Raw genomic sequence first — 25,374 nt, forward strand, 5'->3', positions numbered from 1 at the left:
GATTAACTGTAGGATACACCATGATTACCAACCAAGTCAGAATCTTTTTAAAGACATTCTCTGTTCTCATGCACCATTCTACCCTGTATGTTATTGGTTGTTGTTGTTGTTGTTTGTTTTCGACTAATGAAACCCTTGAAAAATGAATGCTCGTTATTGATTACTATGGCAACCTGAGCCCACTACCTCATTTATTTTTGTTTTGTGACTGAATTGGAGACACACACGCTTCTCCCCACTGGAAACTATATATTTCCTCTTTCAAAAAACTGAAGAAAATCTAAAACATAACAAAAGAAAACACTAAAAATGACTATTTTACTGCATAGCCTTTAATTTGAATAATAATAATAATAATAATAATAATAATAATAATAATAATAATAATAATAATAATAATAAAAATAATAATAATAATAATAATAATAATAATGTAACTGTGCATAAAGATACAGCATGAATCAAAACGCTGCATTTACCATTGTGAAAGCAAACATTTCAATCTTCTAAAACTACAAATCAATCAGCTAAGAATATTACTGAACAGGCTCCTTCCCCAGCGAGGCACACATGCAATGTGGATGTGGAAGCCTAGCAGTGAAGACTTCACGCCCAGTGGAAGGACTGGCTGTATTCTACAGTGCATGTGTCTCCAGTGTTTCTAGGCTACTGGAGATACAGCCCTGTTGGAATAACATCCAGGACTGTTACCATCACCTGCCGTCACCTGGAACCTGGGAACAGTGTGTGAACATTTAGCTTTCATTGCCCAAGGCGGGGTCATGGACTAGCGGAGTTCACTGTATGACCAAATCAATGTATTTGTAATAGCGTGTATGCATTTATGAATTTTGTAAATATTGTAGTGTGCATGGGGGAAGGCAGGAGGAGGACTGGTAGGTGACGTAATCACATACAAATACATAAGCCCTATATACATGCCTTGGAAAGGAGCCGGCTCTTTTGTACAGCAGTATCGGTGCTATGCTGTAGTGCGAGAGGTCCCCGGTTTTCGTCCGCCCTCCGCCTGTGTGTGGATTGCCTCGTCCTGTGTGATGCTCTTGCCTGGGAGAACCGAGATCGCTACGATATTAATACATCAATCTTGGCATGTTGATATAAACTGATGTATGATATACGTTCAGTCTACATCAATAACCCAAGTTGTTTTCTCTAAGGCCGGTGAAATAATAAGAATGATTAAAGAGGCACTTACAAAGGACAGACTTAGACTATCATGTCCGTCAGTAAACAAAATTATTTGCATTTCTAAAGCAATAGTTAGAATTTCTGGTAGCAGTGTCTTCCACTATACTTCTTTAATCTCCATCAACACTGAACTGCTGATGCCAGTACTATTTCAATCCAATTCCTACTTGGTTGAGAAACTCCAAACTAATCAATCCACTGACTCCCCTGTAAAAAGGTCCATTACATTAAGCTTTAAACTGACAAGGTAAATGCATTTCAGAAGCATGTGCCATGTGCTATACTAAGAAGATCTTAAGCATGTCTGTTGTTATTTGGTCGGCATACATTAGCAAAGGAATGTAAAAAATGTTTTACCAATTCAAATGATGTATTATATCTACATCTACATCTGGAAACAACAGATAATTCACAGCCAGACTAAGGGTGGGGATTGTGTTACCCATTAACCCTTTACTTACTAAATAACTTGGTATCCCTGAATAGATAATTGTCACCACTAAAAATATGCTGAGTTCAGTTGTACCCTAAATATGATTAATTTACTAACAATGCTGAATGACTGGGTGAAGCATTTGTTCTGTATTTTACCCAGAATAAAAGTCCCTGAGTTGTGACTGCCAAGACTGGTGCAATATTCAATGTAGTGTCCTTGGCAGGCCTTAGCCAGGGCATTTTGTAAGGGGTCTAGTGAGGTAAAATGTTCAATACAATCCATACCCCTAGTCTTGCTGTAAATCATCTGTTGTTTCCAAACCGTATATACTGTATCACTTTCATTAACAGGGTTTTAATTGTGATCCCTGTGTGATCTGGGTCTGATTAACGTTGCAAGAAGTTTAGTCTCCCAGTGAACAAGCCATGTGGTGCCAATTTATTCCCACAGTTGTGCAATTCAGGTCAGGTTCCATGCAGCGCTCACAGTGTGTATTTTAAACGTGACTCGCTGTGTATTTATTATTTTATAGCTCATTTGTTTTACATGACACGTGACTGGTCTTTATAATTTAATTTAATGCAGCAGCTAATAAAAACATTATTGTATTTATATTTAGACAGTGTACTTCATTGAGTGCGCACATTTCTGGAAAGGTCTTGTACCCATGTGGGCAGTAAGGTTTTTTTTCCCCACTTAGTTAAAGAGATAAGACATGATGGATTTAAATGATAATCAAACACAGCCCATTAGTAAGCGAGGACACAACTAACTGAAGGCGACATCCTTGAATTGATTTAAACAAATACGTGCATTACCTTGAAAAGCAGTATTCTTAAAAACACAGCTACTGTATGATTATGGCAAACGACAAAAGATTGCAGCTTCTCTGGCTTGGTGTTTGCGAAGAGATATTTCTTTTTGTATGAGTGTACCAGTGATTATTAGACACCCCTTAAGTGTAGTACAGAGATTTTATAAACATTAACAATTGTAGGGGTCGGTGAAGTTCGTAATAATACTTAAAGAAACCAAGTTTAGCTTAACAATAATTTCTACAAAAGCGTTTTCATCAGTGATAGACAGGACTAGATTCTAAAAGCTATTGCTGCAAATTGTCATTAGTGCCTTTATTTTTCAGAAAGGAAAAACTCACACAACAACATTACCAAGCCAGAAATAAACCACTCAGGCATTTCATTTAGGAGGCTTGTATGTAGTCTTGAGTTATTTTTTTTTTTTAAATCATTTAGAATTCAATTCTGTTTTATCCTTTTAACAAAAATGCACTAATGGATTTAATGGCTTTGGGAATCCAGCCCATAGTTTTTTTTCAAAATGTTTTTTTATCCTTCTGTGTTTGAAGTTATGGCAGATTCTTGCTAAAGTAGAACACATACTGTATTGTAAACTGTGCCGAACCATCTTAATCAAATACGCGTGCTTTATCCCAGAAGGGCTTGCCTCACTGTCTTTAACAATTTCTTTAGAAAAACCATTATTTGGGTGACCAATAGAAAACTACAGTAAACACTGATATTACTTTACAAAGCTTCCAATAAAAAACTTCTGAGGTTCTAGGAGCTCCTTTGTGGTCCTAACCATCAAAACAGTCCCCCACTTACATTTCTTCATATTGCAAAGGCTGCAAGAATAACTGATAGTATACACTTTGTAACCCAGGACAAATAGAGCTTGCCTTTAGTGCTGAAAGTTGCTGTTTATGGCACTTATACTGGGGTTGTCCAAGGCTAATGGAGAACTCTCTCTTGTATTTGCTACTGTTTTATTGATAACTGAATTCCAGTAGTTGGTATAGTAAAGCAGAAATATGTCATTGCTGTATTCTTACAGTTACATTTAGAGAATGATTCCAGTCTCTGGTATCACAATAGATAATGAGTTGACAGTGTAGCTTCTCAATGTAAATGACATAATGTTCTATTACTGAATTTGCAATTATTCAAGCATTCGTTTTTCTGAATCTTACCATGTGTTTGGATTGGGATTTTAGCTGTGTTAGGATAGAATTTATTCATGTTATCTCTCTACTAATCCCAGTTATATACTCTAAATGCTACTGCATGTCTTTTGGCATTACAAATTCACATGAAAGTCAGGTTAAGTTAATTTTAGGTTGTCTCACTGTATATTATTAATGTAGAATTAGAGGGGATGCATGAAGCCAGAAATGAAATGCAAAGAGTTGCTTTTCTCTGAATGTAGAAGATTTTATTTATTTATTTTTTCAATTTTACCAGGATAGGTCCCGGGGGAGGTCCTGGTTTTCACATGAATAATCAAACCAAATAATAAACTAGTTTCATGCTTCTTGTAGTGCTAAATAAATGTAAACTGTTACATATGTATTCTAATACTATATATTTTAAATGTATGAACCATATACACCAAATATATTGAGAATATATTTTCTTTCTATGTGGATTTGGTAGTGTTAATGGGGTATAATTTACACACATAACTATATATTTAAATGAAAAATAAATAAAAAAATAAATGGATAGGCATATGCAATAATGCAATAATGCTTCCATGGCAACCCAATTGTATGAAGAGTGTTAAGATCATTAATTTCATTCTCCAGGGTTCAGTGGCTATGCCCTCCAGCAAACTGCAGCCTGGCTTACGTACATATTGGCATTTCAGATTTGCTGTGCGGAAGTGTAAATTACTGGAAAAGGTTAAACCATGAAATACAGATCACCCAAACATTAGGTGGGATGGTGGCAGGGACTTATTCTGATCCCCTTATGTAAATGTAATATTGAAAATGTACAACGCTATACAGTAAGCATAATGCCCAGATATAAATGGTTTGTTTACAGTGTTATGGTACTGTTTCGGCGATCTACTACATTTTTAGAAGGGGAGGTTCTTCCAGTCTCTTCAGGTGCTCTGCATAGCTTTAACTCAAGCCTTTAACAGTTTAAAGGTAGCAGCATTTCTCTTAGAACTCATGTCCCTAAAGACCATGTAACGCCAGCTAAAATCAATGGCCAGTTATTTTTAAACACAGCCCTACAGAATCAGCTATAGTACAGAGTTGCTAGTACACCTTTATCTCAATTTATCTTGATGGTAGCATTTTCTTGCTGACAGGGTGTCAAAATGGTGCATGCACAAATCCTATGTGTTGAACAAAAGCAATATATGAACCCATACCTTGGGTCACAGAAGCTGGTATAATTCCTACTGATCTACAGTTAATTTCGTATTTATTCTACTGATCCTGCACACCCTTATTTCCAAAGTTATACAATAGTAGATTGTCTTTTTAGACTTGGGTCCTGCTCAGGAATGTATTCACTGCGTTCACATTTATTCCAGAGATATGAAGTACTTTCTGTATTCTGAATGTTAAAAGGTTAAACGAGTTTGGACTATATTAAACATTTAGTTTTAGAAAGGTCAAAACCTATTTTATTTTTGTCAGATTTTTTTATTTTTTATTTTGGCAGTATTTGACCTTAAGTTCTCAGCCTTTTTAAAAAAAAAAAAATCTATGAGCTGGAATGCATTTTTTTTTTTATTATTGCAAAATTGGATCCTGTTAATCCTAGCTAGCCTGAATATCTCCATTTCAAACAAAAAAAAGTGCAATTTCAGTCATAGAGTTTTACAATCATTCATTTCTACATTTTACTTGCCTGTGAAGAGGGGTTTAGCTCTGACTCACAAATCCTTGCTATCTTGCCAATTGCAGAAAGAAAATAGAAAAACTTAAATCTAGTTTAATTTAAATAAAAAGTCAACATGACTTTTAAAGTTAAGTTAAACTTAAACTGTTGCTGACTCTGTTCTGAGCAGTGCTGAATATGTATATAGAGACTAAATTAGCACAATGAGTTCACACACTTTAGATTTAAAAGTCTGCTTTTAAATCCTTAGTAATATGCAATTGTACTAAACAGGACTATTAAGACTATCCCTGTTTCCAGAGGTGACAACAGCCAGTCTCCAATGCAAGGAGTTTTGTATCTGTACTGTATTATGCTAGTTCTCTGCACCAGAATGTTCTTGTTAAGCAGCATAGCTGGTCAACTCAACGAATCCCTGGTGGTCCAATTGCATTCCTGGGGGTCTTGGTCAGTCATTGACATATTTTGCCAATGATGTTTACAGTCTTACATGTGCACTGTATGCTGTACATCCTATGATAAGTATATTCGTTGCAATTTGGCAGTTCAGTTTAGTTCTTAAGCTATTCTCTTTTTATCAATCGAAAACATACGCTTAGTTTTTGCCTGTGGGCCAAGATGAATGCAACAATAGCAAATGTAAACCAAAACTAAAAGTCTTTGGAAAGAGGAGCTGTCACTCATAGTTGGCCGCAGTTTATTTAATTACATTTTGTCCTTGCTTTTAAAAGGGCAGTCTCTCCTACTTAAGTTGCTTTGAATTGTGAAGAGTGAAGGGAACAGTTGATTTTTGATGCCAAAACCAAAGTGAGAGGGAGCTTCTGATAACCTCTTTATACTTTAAAAAGCAGTGGGTTGTGTGGAAAATTGCATTGACAAGCAGCATTCAATATGGAAATAGTGAATAGGAAAGGGAAAAGTAACAGGATGCTCAAATTCTTGATGCTTATTTTTCAGCTCCAGAGAGAGAGAGAAACAGAAAATGAATAATCAGTTTTGCAGGCTTGTGACGACTCTTTCAGTGAGAGAAGAGCTCATTTTAGCAGTACAATTACATCCCTCCTCGCTCTCTATAACAGCGTACAGCACACTTAGTCTTTTTTGACATCAACTTTGTGAGGTGTTTAATTGATTCGACACTCCTTTCATAAATAGATGGCTGGGTCAGAATCCTTGTTCTGTTAATTAATTTTAATGACCAACTGATCACTTTGGCCTTCAATGGGTGACAAACTCATTAGGATGTTCAATGAATATTATCACAACTGATCTTTAATGAAGACTATTAAACTGGAACGAGGGAATAAATAACAGTGTATTAAAAAGATGTGAATTAAAATAATTGTTGTGTAGGCAATAAGCCTTTGAATTTACAGTTCATTATCATGAACTGTGCCTAAAGCTGGATTCTTTGAGATTCAGGTTTGAAATAATTCAGTATAAATTAATATATTAGATGCGGTATAGTTTTTATAAGGTATTTTAAATCATTTTCCTTTGTTTGAGCACAGTATTACCAGATTTCACTTTAAAATGAAAAAACCCCAAAAACCCAATACAAGATACAATCACTGTTAATAAACAATCACACGTATTATAACTGCCTAGTTGCTAGAGACCTTCCATCAAATAAGGATAAGGTAGCGCCAACCTTACAATTTTGGTGTAGCAGTATGACTGATATGTATGCCCCATGACTTGAGTTTTAGGAATTGGTCCATATAATGCTATTTTATCTCTTATGCTTTTTGTTTTTTTCCCAGGATGCATTACTAAGCCTTGGCTCCATCATAGAGACCAGTTCCATACGAGAAGCCATCAAAGATGTTCTTGAGGCAGTGCTCCCAAAAGTGGTAGGTACTGTAGCTTTTATCATGGCAACGACTTCAACTTTTCCTTTAAACTGTCACTGTAATTACAAAAGTCCCAGAACAGGTGTCCTTTAGCAATCTGCATTTCTGGGCAGTTGAATTGACTGTTATTTCTTTAATATTAAACTGTTGTACCGGAATTCAAGTAAAATCTCATTGCCACTAAGTGAAGGAGAAAACTCCCATTGACATCCTATAACTTTCTGATAATTTTTCATAATACAAAAGTCTATCCAGTTGTGTTTCATTTCTCATGTCTAGTTGGCCAAATGAATTTGGGGCACCTACAATTGTTAGTCAGTCCCTTCAACTACAATCCTGTCATTTCATAGCAATTGCCTAGAAACATTCACATATATTAATTTGAAAATAGTTAATTTTACAGCTAACTGGGAGAGAATTACTTTAAAAACACTTAAGGCTCAGACCTTCACCCATAGGAAGCAAAAGTGTTTACAGATGATACTTATAAAAAAAAAAAAAAATTACCAGTCTGCATGAAGCAAGATGTATAACCCATATACAGTATACATATGAAATGAGAAACCCTGTGTAAGATATGTATTGACTGGTAGATTTAAATGTGTGGCTTTTTGGGGAGAGTGGATTGGGGGTGGGGGTGGGGATGGATTTCGTGAATTGTGTGATAATATCTTCTTCTTTTTTTTTTAACCTGTCCTTCATTTCTCTAATCAGCTATTCTCCTTTTCACTCGCTTCAGAAATATGTACAAGCCACGTCCTTCTAGCAATTATTGTAGTTCTCATGACAACCAGAAATAATGTTTTCATTTCACTTTTCATACCATTATTATGTGAACTCTATTGAAGTCAAATGTATTGCAGTCCATTGCTGTACCAAGGTTGCTTTTAGAAAATATAAATGTTTCACAGGGTCACTGTAGACAAAAGAAACTAGCTATTACCAATAAACAAATAGACATACAGAAAACGCTATTGTAAGTTCAAGTACTTTACTAGAAAGTGAAATACAATGTTAAGCATAATAAATGAGTTGAAAGTATATTCTTTTTTAAGAACTGTACAGAATGCAGAACATGATTGTAACCTTTAAAGACAAAAAGAAAGTTTTTGATGTTAAATCAGAACAGTACTTAGATGTTAAACAATGATTTCATGGTTACAAGTACCACTTGTTTCTAGCATTTAAAGGACATTGGAGTAGCACAAAAGAATAGAAAGTAAAGTTTATACAGTATGATACCAAAAACTATGGCAAAACCATAGGCAGCAACAAGCTGAGTAAATTTGATAGATTTGTTTGTGTTGGACTGGCTGGGGTAAGGGAAGTTGTAAGGAAAGTCAAGTTGTATGGTATGGTATGGTGTCACTCATGAAGAACCAACTTGTTTAATTTCCATGTGTACCAAAGAAATAAATATATCTAAAAAGAAGTAGGCGTATCTAGCAAGAAAAAAATAATTGTCCTAAGGTGGCTAATAGAAAATGGGATAGTTTCCTAAATAAAACACCTGGATGCCTTAACATTTGCAAGTATAGAGTAGTAAGTGAGAGCTTATGTAAGCTTTAACTAACTCTTTAACTCAGAAAGAAGTGGACCATTTTTTCCCAAGCCAGACCTGAATTGTTATACAAGTAGCAGACTTACATCACCTGCAGGACAAATTCAATCAAGCTGACTGGCCATGGTACATTTCTAGACCTCAATGCTAGTTCTGTGGGTAAGAGGTTTTCAATAAAGACTTACCAGCATTGCACACACAGTCTTGAGATCTTTATTGCAAGAGCAATAGCAACATCTTGTTATGATTTCTCCTTTGCAGGAGAGCATATTTGTCTATCTGTTGGATGTGGAAACCAACAAATTGCTATGTGATGACCCTCCACATGAGCTGCCCCGAGAAGGACAACTCAGGTAAGCCTGTCTTCACTTCAGGTACCTCCTCCTGCAGTCCAGCACCCTGTGACTGGAACAGGGTTCAATTTAATATGCAGAATCATGTGTAACGTGTGCTGTAAATATATAAAGCAGGATAGCTGAATAAAAATTGCATTTTGAAATATCAGTGAAGATAGCAATGGTTTACTGCCACTTAATGACAAAATGTACACCAATTATGCGTTTTGGCTGAAAAAAATACACTTATATATATATATATATATATATATATATATATATATATATATATATATATATATATATATATATATATATATATAATAATATAATAATAATAATAATAATAATAATAATAATAATAATAATAATAATAATAATAATAATAATAATAATAATAATAACAACAACAACAACAACAACAACAACAACAATAATAATAATAATAATAATAATAATAATAATAATAATAATAATAATAATAAAACAACAGGCAGTAGTATTAGTTGTAAATGTGATTGCAGTGAACCTTTTTGTAGCCTTTTGTCCCTAATCAAAATGATATCTTGAAAACAAATGATTAGTTGTTAGGGTCATGTGATGAAGCAGCAATGGTCATTTAGCTGAAAACTATTTTGAAGCTTGGTTTGTTGGCTCTAGGAGAAGAGGAAAACAAACATGTTTTATGATACAAGAAGGTGGAGCACAAGAAGTCTTACCTAACCAAAATAATTGGCACCAGTTGGAGTGGATCGTTAGGTTTGACTGTGTCCACAGGATTATCAATTCTAATGATAACCAAGGATATAACAAGAAATAAAAAAAAAAACCCCACTAAATTCTTGAAATGGTAAACATTAGTGGAAAAAGCTTCTATTTTTTGCATTGTACTACATGACCACAAGACATAGTTGGCTATTAGTTCACGATATCCTTGACATACTCCATGTAATGCACAGTGTGTATTCCTATAATGTCAGATGTAGTAATTGATGGAGCATTCACATATGAATTATTTTATTTTTAAAAAAAAAACTGTAATAAAAAAACCATATTTTATACACTAAAGTTGCTCCAGTAACAACATGTACCTTTATAGCCACACAAAGTCCTATCTGCTTGAATTGAATCCTCCTTTAGGACAAGAGCTTTGATTGGATAAGTGGTTTAACGGGGGAGGCAATAAAAGTATGACTATCAGCAAAGAGATTGCAATTTGCAAAGGGTTAATTAACTAATAAGGAGAGCAAGGATGCAGGACTGATTAAATTGTTCAGTGTAGATTCATTCTCCCAGCCTGGACAACGCGGCTGTAAATCTTGGCTGTTGCATCTGTGCAATGAAAAGCTGTCACCAAATGAATAAACCCAGAAAGGTTTTATGACTCATGGTGCTGTCTTTTTTAACCTCAGCTGGCTGATGTGTCCCAGGGGTTTCCGGGTGACAGAGAAGTGACAGAGGGATTGATAAATGACAGCACTTCTATGGGTTCTTTCTCTGATTGTAGTCTGAAGACAGAGACCAAAGGGACAACACATTAAATATCATGAAAGATAACAGGCGTTAGACCTCATATTCACTTGATCTTTGTGACTGTGGCTCACACTTCTTGGCTGATTCATTCCGATATCTTTTTATCAGTTAAACAGATCATCTGCCGGACTTCTGCATTGCGTGATTTTTACTGTCAATATTTACGTACACATGTCAGCTGATTCCATTGTATGTAATTGTAGCCTTTTGTGACGGATTCTTCTTTCGCTTTGTTACAGTTATTCATCTATCATGGCTTATTTTCTGATCTGGCTGTTTTGTTTGTTTTAAATCTAATTTATTCCAGTTGTTCTGAAATTCAGCTTAGACTGGAAAACACATGATTTAGTATAAATATTTGTGTAGTATATGTTTTTGTTTTAAATTAGCTCATCCTCAAGGGGTGCCAGGCTTGAATATTAACAGTGCAAATGCCATTTAAAAAACTTGTATTTTAAGTGTCTTTCTTTCTTTAAACTATAAAGGTGGTATTAAGGATTACAGCCCTATTGTACTACTGTAAAGGTTATTATTTCATATTCAACTAAATTATATGGATCTGTAATAGTTTCTTCATTGAAACGTTATCAAACACCAGTTTTAGAAACTTTATCAACCAGGTGATTTTGAAAGCATACATTTGTTAATTTATTCATTAGTCTGCCTCTGTGGGTGGAATAAATTAATACTTAATTAGATCATTTATCACTAAGAACGTATCCATTCTGTTCTTTTTTTAAAATGTAAAACACAAATTGTAGACTTAATTTATATTTGTCAGTTTCGTGAAAAAATATTTTACTAGAGCTAGTAAGAAAAAGTGAATCGAGCGCAAAGATCTTAAAGTAAAACTAAATTCTACTCTTCCCATTTCAAATACATGCTCTAAATTCCCCCGTGAGTGTTTCCAAATTTAAACTCTCAAGTTATTTCCCAGAGTTGTTCTTGTATGAGTGTACTGTATAAAGGTATTTTCTTGTGTACTACATCTTTGAGACAGGTGATTATTTAGAAGATAGGTCTTATGGCCAGAAGGGTCTACAGAGCCTCGTATAACCATCTATAGAGTAAATTAAATCAATAATAAAGAAAAGATGGTATGGTCCATTAGTGCTACTCTGGCCCAAGGATACAGCATAAAATTGTATTCCTGTAAGGGCTGATTGCTTCTCATTCTTAGACAAGATTGTGTTGCGACCTTATTTAAGTATTCTTTCCTCAAAGTATTCTATCAGTCAGGCCACTCTCCCTTGCTCAGCAAAGGACATCTTCTGTGAAGAAGTATATACTAGAGTAAGAATCCTGCCTCAATATCAGATGCAAATAACCTTTAAAAGGAGAATAAATATCTGTATTACATCTTACAAAAAGGAAAGATAGAAAGTGCAAGGGTGACTATCTGAGATATGGCGTTGATATTGTTTGTATTATATATTTTAGTGGATAAAGATGCAGAATCTCAGAATGAGAACAAAAGCCAAGTGGCTTTGGTGGATTTATGTCTTTATTATTCCTGGTGTTATTTCTACCTCGCTTCTCCCACACTAATCCACTGCTCCGCTCACTCCACTGGCTCCAGAACCCGCTCCTTCTCCACCGTCGCCCCGCAGTGGTGAAACGACTTTCCTACGGATATCAGGACTACCCAGTCTCTGACCACCTTCCGGCGCCTAACCAAGACACACCTCTTCAGACAACACCTGTAAAACTCAACTCTTCCCTTCTGGAAAAATACAGCACTCTGCCTTTAATGCACTTATCTGCTCACTATTTTACTGTTTTTTTAATTTAGTCCTGCACTTAATCCAATTTGTTGTATTTTATATTTCACTTGCACTTATGTCTAACCCTGATGTAACTATCAACACTGTTATCTGCTGTTGAATTGCCCCTATATTAAACTATACTGTGTTTGGTATTTGCTGTTAATTGTACTGTAATTCTTGATATGTACTTTATTTTGTATGCAACTGTAAGTCGCTCTGGGTAAGGGTGTCTGCTAATAATAATAATAATAATAATAATAATAATAATAATAATAATATAATATTTCTACAGCATGCTTGTGCTGTCTGATGTGTGCTGGACTTGAGCCAGGACTTCAGCCAGGATACGGGTTAACACAATGATATTGGTTGTGTTCTGGTCCTTCGGAGCAAGCAGAGTTTCAAGGCAGCCTTTTATGAAAGTGTGATCTCTACTGTAGTGGAACACAGATGTTTTATGTGTCAATCCTTCATAAATAATAAAGGTTCTTGTCACTGCAAGTTGGACCTCCTCCAGAAGTATCTTTTATTCAGATGAATGTGTATATTTTGACTCAGATCGTGTGTTTTCATGTAGAGGCCATGTAAACAGGTAGTTCTAAGCCCACTTGCCTTCACAGACGTGTTAAATGTATTTGACAGATTTGAGCTGATCGGCTGTATCACTGCCTGTAAAAAACAACTCTATTGAAAATACTGCAGTGAATGACATTGCTCCTGAGCTGTGAAATACATCACAACATTATATCTAAGCTATCTGTCCAGCTGAAGCGCACTTTCAATATCAGGACCTGAGGTCAAAAGGTGAAACTTCAGGGCTTTTAAAATTGCCATTAAGACAGCGATTGCACTTCAGTTAAATATTGTATCTGCTGCCTTTTAACAAAACCCCCTCCTTGATTACACCCACAACTAACCAGATTCCCAAGCATCGTACTGAATTGATATGCTGCTCTGAATTGACTGCAGGTACAGATCATTGTTTTTTTATCCAGGTTTGAATAGGAATGTGTATTTCAGTAGCTCCCTCTTCTGTATAAGTATAGAGAGCCTTATACAAATGTTATACAAGTATTTGGGAAAGTCTGTTAGAATCACCTTAATATTGTAGAACTAGACATAGAATTAACTGACTTTAAGGCTGGTCAAATGTATAAGAAAATAAGCTGATTCCCAAAAATAAACATCCTAGTCATTTTATACTAGAGGGTGAGCAGCCCTAAAATTAAAGCTGTTATGAAACAAGTGTTTTCAACATTTAAAAAGTCACATTTGTTCACACAGGGGAGTGGGTCTATTTTAAAGTGGTGGTAATGTATTATTATTATTATTATTATTATTATTATTATTATTATTATTATTATTATTATTATTATTATTATTATTGCAGTATGCCCTGTGGTAAGATTTACTTTTGGAACCAATATTTATTTCTTGCTTACAGCTTATTGACTGTCTCTGTTAGAATGAGTCAGTAATTCAGGAATTGGTTCAGACCTTGTCTCTGGTACATGAAGGATGGCTGTGTTTAGTTACTTGATGTACAGTACTGTAAACCGGTAGTTGTGTCAATAGTAGCGTTCCTACATTTGCACCCCAAAGAAAATGATACCAGCTAAACATAGTCAAGACAAGTTTAATATGTATCAGTTAAATAGGATGATCTTTTGAGTGTGGGATGTTAAATGTGACTAGTATCTTTTTTGTTCTCTCAATTACTGGAAAAGCAAAAGTTCTCAAAATAACCAACATCCTCTAAATAGTCAATGTTTAGTCTGAACTTACAAATGAACTGGCATTCCACTGTTCCTCTGTTTAAGAAACACATTCTTCCCATGCTACGCAGCCTCCTTTAAAGAAGTCCCCACCCCATCTCGCCATCCCATTGTTTTTTGTTTCACAGACATCAACTTTAATTAACTTACATTGACCTTCTTATATATGGTCAATCATTTAATTGAAAAACGAAGCTTTCAGTCTCCCCCCCCCCCCACATCTGTGTAATGAGAATCTATTTCTATGATACTGATAACTATACATTCATAAATCTAGCCTTGGTGAGATACTGTATGTTGTTAACATAATTTATTTATAAAAAATCCTAAATTTCAAGGTTCTGAGCGACCGTGGTGTGACACTAATAGGCTAGTGTGTTGTGAACACCTCCACAAGCACTAGTAATCTAGTTAGATTAATTAATTACCAATTTTCACCTGTTTTGTACTGTTTTTATTTTTATGTGTAACTTCTTACTTGAATGCAGTACAACCAAGTGTTATATATCAAACGAAAGACCACAACATCGACTTTTATATGGCTGAAAGATCAACAGGGTCAGACTATATGTGGTAGAAACCAAAATAAATGTCAACAAAATAGGTAGCTTTCCAAGAAAAAATATGCTTGATCACTGTTACATATTTTGTAAAAAAAAAAAAAACACTGTACCAGTAAACTTCAATAGGAAATGAACCTGGGAAAAAAAATAATGAAACAAATTCTGCAGCAGCTTGGTTGCTGTCTCCTTGCAGATGAATGCATGGGCACTGTAGAGTTTTCTAGGAACATGTGATCCTGGCAATTGAGATGTCATTGTAAAGCCCCAATCCTGCACTTTCAGAAGAAGTGTATGCTGGGTATTGTAGCTCCTGAGTGCCTGAGTTATATGCACATAAACGTACCTACAGGCTTGACATCTCTCTCAGGAATGAACCATTGAATTCTGGTCATGGTAGTTTTTTGTAGGAACCCGTTATTGGCGCATTGATTTATTCACCGCTGCAAAGAAGCTGGTGAGGCGGAAGTACAGCAGGCAAGGCTATTACAGACTTGCTGTTATTAGAAAAAACGGAGTTAGATTATGATTCTGAATCTGAATTGGGAAAAGAAATGTCCGAGTTCATCAGATCTAACTTAAGAAAGAGGGACACAGTTCAAGGCTACTTACATGTTGAGAATCAGTATTCCAACATGGATTTCAAGAGTCATTTCAGACTGAGCAGGACTTTAGTTCGGGTGTGGCTGTATGTTCATTTTGAAACACAGTGCGGGTGCACTGCTGTATTTTCAGAAGCGATCCTGATATATTTTTGCAGTTTATGTTCCTTCAGGATAAAAGATACACTCGATTCTTCTAAAATAATTGAGATTAAAGCATTATTTTGTAAAAGTTCTTCATTTTTAAAATCATCTAATTTGGTGTGTCACATGACACCAATGTGAAATACCGGGTGGGTTTGTTTTTCATAGTTTTTTGTGCAGATAGTAACATGCTAAATTAAACTTAATAGTAAATTCATACAAACGTTTTGACATGTTTAAAAGAAAAGTCTTATTACTCTTCAATTTTATTTTTTTACATGACTTAATTGCTAGAACATTAAACACCAAAGTTAGATAATAAAATAAAAAGCGTGATCTTTACAAACGTCATCAACTTAAATTCAAATTTCTTTGTTTTTGAATTTGACTAGTTAAATTGAAACAAAAACGTTCAGAAATTAGTGAGATTTGGTAGGACTTCTATTACCATTTCTTAAAGGATTTGCCATCTCAGAGTTGACAGCAGTGTTTAATTTGGTCTCCATGGCGGCGTTCATGTTGTTTTGGTGAACACCAGCTTTCCAGCCCGGTGAGTCTGGTGGCTCACCCGTGAGTTTAACAACAGTTCGGGGAGCGTCATCTGTTGACTTTAACAACAGTGTTGTGACCACAGAGTGTCACCAGGTGAGCAAACGAAATGCTGTCTTTGGAAGCGACCGAGTTAAAAGCTCGAAACTAAACTTAGAGCTGAGTCCTGTCATGTGACTGAATCCTGTAAGTTTTGTCCAGGAACGTCTGATCCGGACACATGATATGTCTTTGTAAAGCCCCAGGCCTGCTCTTTCAACCTCAACCTGAAGGCTGGCTATTACGGTGCCGCCCCGAAGTGAATAGGCCTGAGTGTAAAGTATTATTTTGTCAGCACTGGGAGGTTTGTTGACATACAAGTCTGCATACATATAGCACTGTGTTCTTGCTAAGATTTTAAAGTCCACTTTGTGCTTTTTTTTAGCTTTATCTACAGCAATATCACTTTCAAAATAGCAAATTTATATATATATATATATATATATATATATATATATATATATATATATATATATATATATATATATATATATATATATATATATATATATAGTGAAAAGGCTACAATGGAAATCTGAAAACGGGCTTGTTTTCAGCAGACATATGTTTAAATTGAACTTAAAAACACTGATCAATATCCTCGTTTGCCACAGCAAAAGCAAAGCAATTTGTAATAAAGCATAACAGAAGCATATGACAGCATTGTATAGCCTGGAGGGCCCAGTATGGTAAAGCATATAATGAAAACCAAGGCAAACCATAGTAAATTATGATACATTCATAATAAAACCATGGGAAAATTACCATGCAAAAGGTAAACTGCCTACAGCGGCTGATTAAAAAATTAAATAAAATTCCAGTCATGGAAGGTTAAAAAAATAAAAAAATAAATGCAATTTTTTTGTTTGGAGGCTCATTTGCATTCTGAAGTGCAAAACTTTTTTTTTTCCCTTTTAAGGTTTGACAGCAGTCCATCTGACTCTACAGGATATCTACACTGTGCCTAAGGCAGCGTGCTATGCACACTACAACTGGCAGAGCTGCGTTTCTGTCAGCTGCACTGTCTAGAGGAAGCTTGCCTTAAGCCACTGTTGCATAAATAGACTTTTCATAAACAAGCTAGAAATCATAATTAACTCAAACCTTAACTTATATGGCAAAATGTATTATTTGCACTAAAGATCTGTTGTCGCTGCAGATTCATTACATATTTACAGTAAAGCAGTATATGTACAGTTACAGTAGTAAGAGGTAAGGTTATGTTCCTCTTTATTCCTATTCTGTATTTTTTATAATATAATTACTGTTTTCAGTCCATTTGTGTTCAATGTATTTATTTGTATTTTTGTTTTGCTTTTGCTTTTGAACAAATTCATTGATCATCATTACTTATCCGATGCTATTAAAAATACATGCTGATGTCATAACTAGTCCCTTTATTTTACAGTCTACCACTCATTTGTCCACATTGTTGCAGTGTGCAGTCTACTGCGGAGCATTTTATGCACAGTAGACAGAAGCCTGATGTTCACTGATTTGTGATTAATTAATTAACTATCTTTGTGTCACTCTTTGCAGTCCAGCTGCAGGGTGTTTGTCTAAAAACAATAGATGAATTTGGAAAATTCAAATACCTGTATAGACACTTTCATCGCAGGTGTTTGGGTGGCAGGATGTCTTGACAAAACTATAAACACAAAAGGTACACCATTTGCATGTGAATAAATAATTAACATCTGCAACGCGATGCCACCAACATTAATATGCACACTATGCATATGATGTTATATGCAGCTAATTGCGTTTTTTTTTCAAATCATTTTACAGTTCTGTACATTTGAAAAAAGAAAGATTAAAAGAATAAATATAATCTGTAATGACAGTGCGTCATTTGTTTCTGTAATTTCGCTGTTTTTAAATAAGACTTTGATTGGAAGGCGTCCAACCACTTTCATCTGCACAGCTGATTTTTAAATTGATGCAATTTCTCCTGGATGCTTTGCGCTGATTTTTTTTAATACAAATGCATTGATGGGAAGGCATTGAATGGATAAGACCTGCCATTTCTAGAACCACAACAGTGTAATTGGAAACATATGTAGGTTTTTTTGCTCGTTATTAACATTGACATTTGTGACATCCGCTCCCTGCTGAGCGCACTGGCTCTTAACTCCCTGGAAAATATTATTTTTATGGGGCATTGAATTATTGGATGTCTCTGTGTTTACTACATTCTTTGCAAGGTCCATCTGAAATACAAAATACAACATAACACATTTAGCGTCTTTTGCAAAATGAAACAAAATAATTTGTGCTTGCACACTACAAAACAGTTTCAATAAATGTGATGCCTTGATTAAGTAGTGTATAGGCAGGGGGGAAAAATCTCATGCAGTCTAAAACCTTGTGACCCTTATTTGAACCCCTGTGCATTTTGCATACCAGTATACTATATATTTTCTTACATTGGCTTTCCAATTGTTTTTCCCTGCAGAATTGGTGTGAGGATCACCTAAGATTATAAAACAGTAAGGGAAACAATGACCGTTTTTTCTGCAAGTCTATAATTCATTAAAAAAGCCTCCTTCATCATCCCTTTATGTTTAAAGTTTGCACTTGTGTGCGTGCATTGAGTGTTGTGTAAACAGGTTTATCTTAGCTAAAGCTCCAGTAATTCCAAGTGTGTACTGCTTGGCTTTGATAAGGCTCTGTTGCTCCCTTTGCTTGCAAAGTGCTTGCTGGAGATGTTCATGCCTGTGATCAGTTTATTAGGTTAGGCAGTAAGGAGAGTGACATAATGCAATTTAACAACTGGCTCAAATTTAGCTTGTCTCATAAGGTAACAAACATGTTTTATATATATATATATATATATATATATATATATATATATATATATATATATGTGTGTGTGTGTGTGTGTGTGTGTGTGTGTGTGTGTGTGTGTGTGTGTGTGTAGTTCATCATGATATTTGGGTGCCAGCCACATTAAGGTTGAAATGAATAATGTGATCCCCTCTACAATGCGGAACCCGTATCTTCTAGAATTGTTGTGTTTAAAGTTTGCTGAGGCATTTTTCTGTTTATTATACTGTGTATGTACAGCAATACATTTGCTTTTTTAAAGCAAACAGTTTTGTCATTTTGTCCTTTTTAGGCACAGTATTAGATGTTGTTACAGTAACTGTGTAGTCCAGTACAATTGTTTTACAGGTTTAACAAGCAACGTCAGATTGTACAGGTAGTGGTTTGACTAGTGGTGTCTGGTTTGATTCTTATAACTAGCTCAATTTATGTCAGAGGTTCGTTTTGCCCTTTATAGACACAAGTTTACTTTTTCAGAATGTATGCGCACTTTTATTATTTTAAATAAAAATAAATAAAAACTAAACTAAACAGAAACGAAAACCGTGCTCCCACACAGAGTCCTAACTGAACTTTGTCAGGAACCTAACTAGCATCAGATGGCTAAGCCATTTACCGATTTATTTAAATATATATTTTAGTCTGTAAAACATATATTTATTTTATATGTTGAAAATGTATGGAGCACCATATATTTTCATTAGTCTGTAATCCATCTAAAATAAATATATGGATTACAGACTAAAATATATTTTAAATATAGCCCATATATTTTAAATATATAAAAAAGGGGACAATTTCTATATATGAAAACTATAAGGATCATACTTTTCTAGCACATATAAAAATATATATGTTTGTTCCTTAAGGGTAGTAATGTTATCACATCACTTTCAAAACAACACATGTGTAAATATCACCGATTGTATCCCCACCCAAAGCATCTTGTTGCAATAAATTAAAACTAATGATTAAAAAAAGAAATCCTACCATATCAACTTCAAGCACTGGAAAGACTGGCAAAATGACAAGATGTTGTGACATTGCTGTGGACAAGAGCACCTAAAATACCAAATCAGGTAACACAGAGTGTTAGCAGGGCTGTTAGTCTTGACTCAAGCTCCACTGTGGTATTTGAGAAGCTGCTGGGGTTCTGAATAACTCAGCTATTGTTTTGCTAAAACATATTTTAACATTAGAATCACTATTTCTAACAGATTACTTTAAAGCACTGCTTTGGTTTCCATCAAAAAAGTTGTCACAACAGTGCCTCCTTGTTTGTTCAAAATATGAGAATTCCCTAATTCAGTTCACTCTTGGTTAGATCATGTTGACAGTATGCCTTCACTATTATCTATAAGGTCCCTTCACCAATTCACTGTCCTTGTATTTTATGATTTTTCATGTGTAAGTCAGATAACAATATAAATGGAGTACTGAGAATTGTGTTAAGATGCTCTGTGAGGTTTTGAAATTTCCACTTGTATACCACCAAAGCAGAATGAAGTTTGTGGTATCACAGGGTATCACACACGACACATTATAGTCAGTTAAGCCTTCTATATCAATCAGCATTTCATTTATTAACACACATCCAAAACTGAGTTAGGTCAACCGTAAAATCTAGGAAATTGTGTTGTTTTTTTTAAAGTTGCTTTTGAGACAATAGCTTGTGTTGTAACACAGTGCCTACAATAGGGGAATTCGTGTATTGCTCTTTTCAGAGCTTCACAGCTTCACCTGCATGTTGTTGATGTGAAGGATATATTGATCAATACAGATTCTGCTAGAGAGTGAAGTATTTAATCAGCATGATAATAATACAAACACCACAAATGACTTAAATAATGAGAACATTGTTGAGCTTGATGCACTTTCCGCATCTGTCTTGTTCCCTGGGCCCCATCTGGGATAGGAGATTAAATTATCTGTGTCTGATTTAGTGCCGTGTAAAAGTTATGCAAACAGTCGGATTTTGGCATGCAAGGTAGTCTGCTCTGAAGTGGCAATGAATTGAAAAATGAAGGCTTTACGCACTGTCTGGTCAGTGACTCGTTGTCATCCTTTCATTACTGGGGATGTAGAATATATATATGCATGTTTGAAGAGTAAATAGCTTCAAATAATATTTAATGAATGTCTTTCTCTCATTTTTTTATGAGGTTTGCGAATGAAAGGTCACAGAATTTCATGACATTTGGATTGAGAAGTCTGAACAGCAACTTAATAGTCCACAGACATAATGTCCACAAAGCTTGTTAGAGAAACAGTGAAAATTAGGACAAATTGTAACACCTACATATTGGAGCAACAAAACTCACTCAGAATGGTTGTAAACAATATATAAAATAATGTAAAAACAACAAAACCTTAAAATGGAATTTGAAACTATTGGTATCAAATACACTTCTGGAGCCAGTACAGGGGTGATATGGCGAGATCTTTAAACAATCATAATTTCTGAGGTTCAAAATTAAAGAAACTAAGGCAGACAGTTGTTTAGTTACATTCCTTCTTCATGTATTTTGTGTGGGGAAACATTCTAGCTGACTAGTTCAAGTGCTTAGATTGAATTGACAACAAACAGTGAATGTTGAAGACTGTATAATGAAAGTTGTGGCATGCTTTGTAGTGTTGACATAGGGCTGCACAGATATGAATACGTTTGGAGGGGCCAGTTTACAATGACGTAGCTCCTGCTCCAGTCGTGGTCAATTGGTGCCGTCTATACTTTTAAATTGAGGCCACCGCTTGGGAACTATATTTCAGCTGGAAAAAGTAACTGGCAGATGATGGCTTGAGTTAAAATTCAGGATGAAGTGTATTTATTTTCCTGGGAAAGGGTACATGAATCAGATTTTGCAGTCAGCTTTTTGGCAAATACATCAAACCATACCATCATAGAGTAAAATCTTAGCAATATTCATGCTGATTTTTTTCTCTTCTGACATAAATGGGGGTAACTTTACACTTTTGTGTCCTTTATTGTCTTATAAAGGCACGCTGATATAATATTTCTAACATAGAAAATATAATATTTTCTAACATATTCTAAGATGTAAGCATGTTCTTGTGAAGGAAACTGGCAACAAGGGAAATGCTAAGAGGTTAAGTAATACAATAATATTGAAGCACCTTGGTCTTGAATGGTCTTGAACGTTCTGGTGTTTGTTTGCTTTCAGGGATTTTGTAATTAAGCAGAAGAGGGTTGAGTGCAGTGGACTGCCCCCGTCTGAGCTTCATGAGAAGCAAATTAACAGCCTGGCAGCCCCTCTTCCACCTGATAAACAAGGTGAGGGATACCTGAGGAGATGCTTGAAGGTGCTTCAGTAAAGTTCTCCTTGTGACATACAGCATGGTATTTACTGGGACATACATGAATGTTGGCATACATGAAAAATAATTTAAAAAAACTACAACTGCCTACTGCTATTGTCAAAGGTTTTGCATCACCCTATAGAATGAACTAATTTTGTTTCATAAACTCGAATGAAACCTGCTGAATAATGTTATGTTAACATATTGAATTACATACCGCTTTGTAGATTCCATTTACTTAAAGATAAACAGACAAAACATTTAAAGATGTGACATTTCCAAATCTAACATGAAATAATGTACTATTATTATGGCTTATATATCATGCAAAATTTATGGAAGGTGTGGGTTTAAACAAGTTTATGAAGTTTATGTTTATGAATGCTGTTTGCCATCTTGCAAAACACCCATTAGGTATCCTATAGGTGTGCAATCTTTATACATGTTCAAGTTTTCATATCCACCACTGCAAACTGAATCGCTTATGTCTCTTGGACTATGTGCAGCTGTAAATATTATAAGCATGACAGTCAGCCATGGGACATTTAAATGACCTTGGCATTTACATTTATATGAAATCCTGTTGCTGCATATTGCTCAAAAAGGCTGATGGATTTTCATCAAATTTAAAGCTTATTTACACAGCATATGAAGGTGTGTTCATCATTCCCGTGTTGATGATATATATCCCAGTCAAAGGGGAGGAGATTGTTCATTACTTTTCATTAACACTAGATGAAATGTGATGACAACATAAAAAATGTATTGCAGGCTGTTTGTAGTGGTGCATGTTTGCCCCATGGTCTATTTCATTGGATTGTCCTACCTCTTTAAATCTGCCCAAATACATAAAGAAAATGAATGAATGAATGAATGAAGCCAGAAGGCACTTTGATAATCCTTACCCATACATTGACAGAATGTCATTATAAAGTGAAAGATGCCAGCCGTGTGGCCAGCCAGTGTCCTTGTGTTATAAATACAATATGAGAAAATTAAATAGGGAAGGATGACATGTATATTGCCAGCACAGGGGATGAGTAGGTTTTCCTGCCAGCCTCCCCCTATAGTAAATGAAGCCAGCTGAAAGATGAAAGCAGCGTGGTGGGTCTTCTAAGAGTTGTAGGACGTGGTACATGATTAATTGGTGGAGTCTCCTTTCTGAAAGTCATGTTTCATCTTTAATCCACATGCATGTAAGCCATACTGATGTATGCAAGTCATGGTGGATTATTGTAATGATACCTGAGCTTCTGGAGTCTACCATAGTGCTTGTCCTAAAACTTGAATAAACTTTGACATTTGTCAAGTTACAGCATTTCACATATTCTAAACGTAACTCCTAGCGAGCTACATTTTCATTGTTCTGAAGCCAATTGCTATATGTCACCTAAACTATGGCGAGGATCTCATCAAAGATCGAGGGTGATGGGTGTTTCTATTTCTTCTTGTGCCTCAGTTTCCTCAAAATGAGATGTATTTAGTTTTCATTGTAAGCAGAGAATAGAGACTACACTATGAAAGATGCTTTATCACTTTTTATCAATATTTTATCACAGAATAAAAAATGCATACAGAGGTGAGGAAAATATGTCAATTTCCTGTTAGACACTTGCGTTAGAAGGCATAATTCCAGGTGACAGGAGGAAGCACCCCAACACCAGGTGTAAATAACGTGGAGGGTCTCACAATGGAGGGGTGCAACACCTTGAAATGAAGAGGCGTCCTTGGATGCTTACTGTGTGAAGTATTACATATCTTGTCAGCAGTTGAAAGGGAGATGGAAATTCAACATGCGTGACTAAAGATGGATAAATCTCATGCAGGAGATATATATGTATTCACTTTCTCAGACTGGGACCTAGGAGTCCTGTGATTTCCAACAAAATATATTAACATATTGCGCTAAGGTAAGGCAGGACCTTGATGTCCTGCCAGGACTGAAAGGCTCAATAAAGCCAGCATTGTATTTTCATATATTGCAACATTTATGCTTGGTATAAAAGCATATCTGCCGATAGGGCTGACTAATTCAAGGGTTGCCTTTCACCTCATGAAAATGCTTTCTTTGACTGATTGTCAGGTTCAATCTGCAGTGACAGGCTCATAAACAGTAGGTCTGCCTGAAACAACACTTTGCTTTACAAGCACTTTGTCTTTTTTTTACTAACCTATTTCTATATTTGTACATTTAGTCAATTATTTTCTTTTTGTTTTAGTGTTGATAATCCCTCTTGTGGACCTGGACAATGGGAAAGTCATATCAGTGATTTTGGTAAGTAATTAGTGTAATATATATTTAAGTAAAATGCTTGTAAGATTCCTGTAGTTGAATCTGTCACTATTACATTGACACTACTGCATATACTATGGAGAATGACAGGACAGCCACAGCACTCTGGGTACCTGTGTGCTATTGATAAGATCTATACTGACTGTAATAATAATGTTCTCCTGTTCTTCATGGAAGATCAGCAGCAGTTCAGTTTGAGTAGTGATGATGAGTACCCTCCTGTCCAGTCCTGCACATGCTTGATAGCAGTCCAGTCCAGTAACTGTCAAACGCAATGCTGCTATAGCCAGCAGGTGAATATTTATGTTATGAACTCAATGCCAAAACGAAACTAACAGGCCAGTTCAATAGATATGTTGCTTTTGTGATGTGTGATATAAAACAATTGCACAGTGATTTTCATATTGATTTTGTTCTTCCAAAACATTGCCTACTTTTTTTTGGCTATGTTACAGTTGCAGCACTGTGATAAGATGCCTTTTTTCAATAAATAATAAACACAATATATGTATTCAATTATTTACTATAAAACAACTACAATTTTAAACAGGTTGCTGGAAGGCAGTGCTCTGTTATGAGGAAAGGGTCTGGTTGCCCCTTGGTAACAGATTACAGTAAGTGTTATATTATAAATATTTAGTGAGTTATCCAGAGTCAGTTAAGCTACAGCAACAAGCTGGGCAATAACATGGGAAGCACTTGCTGTATCAGAAATGCATTTGGTTTTTAAAAAGCTGCATCTCCCTCTTGCAACATGTCAGCTGACCTGACAGACTTTCAGAGAGGTTAACTTTTAGGAATGGTTGGTAAATAACGTAAAAACCTTGTAGACCTGCCGCATTGAATAGGTGCCATTCTGGCTGCTCATTAAGGCTCTGCACTATAGTGTTTGGCAGCGTATTTTGAATATCTTGTG

At 35.3% G+C, this 25,374-nt stretch overlaps 1 protein-coding gene across 5 annotated transcripts in view; it reads left to right on the forward strand.

The window, feature by feature from the left end:
• The window catches only part of LOC121320367 (cGMP-dependent 3',5'-cyclic phosphodiesterase), a 128,067-nt gene that overhangs the window by 67,710 nt on the left and 34,983 nt on the right, over nucleotides 1–25,374 (forward strand). For 3 of the 5 annotated variants that reach the window (XM_041258611.1, XM_041258610.1, XM_041258612.1), the window contains exons 3-6: nucleotides 7,068–7,157; nucleotides 8,980–9,071; nucleotides 22,030–22,139; nucleotides 24,385–24,440. In XM_041258611.1, coding sequence (XP_041114545.1) covers nucleotides 7,068–7,157; nucleotides 8,980–9,071; nucleotides 22,030–22,139; nucleotides 24,385–24,440 — 348 coding nt within the window. Of the gene's footprint in view, nucleotides 1–7,067; nucleotides 7,158–8,402; nucleotides 8,878–8,979; nucleotides 9,072–22,029; nucleotides 22,140–24,384; nucleotides 24,441–25,374 lie in introns of those variants that run through there. The other 2 variants (XM_041258613.1, XM_041258615.1) reach the window with 2 other exon arrangements.

Source organism: Polyodon spathula, chromosome 9, assembly GCF_017654505.1.
Source record: "Polyodon spathula isolate WHYD16114869_AA chromosome 9, ASM1765450v1, whole genome shotgun sequence".
NCBI classification, from domain to species: domain Eukaryota; kingdom Metazoa; phylum Chordata; class Actinopteri; order Acipenseriformes; family Polyodontidae; genus Polyodon; species Polyodon spathula.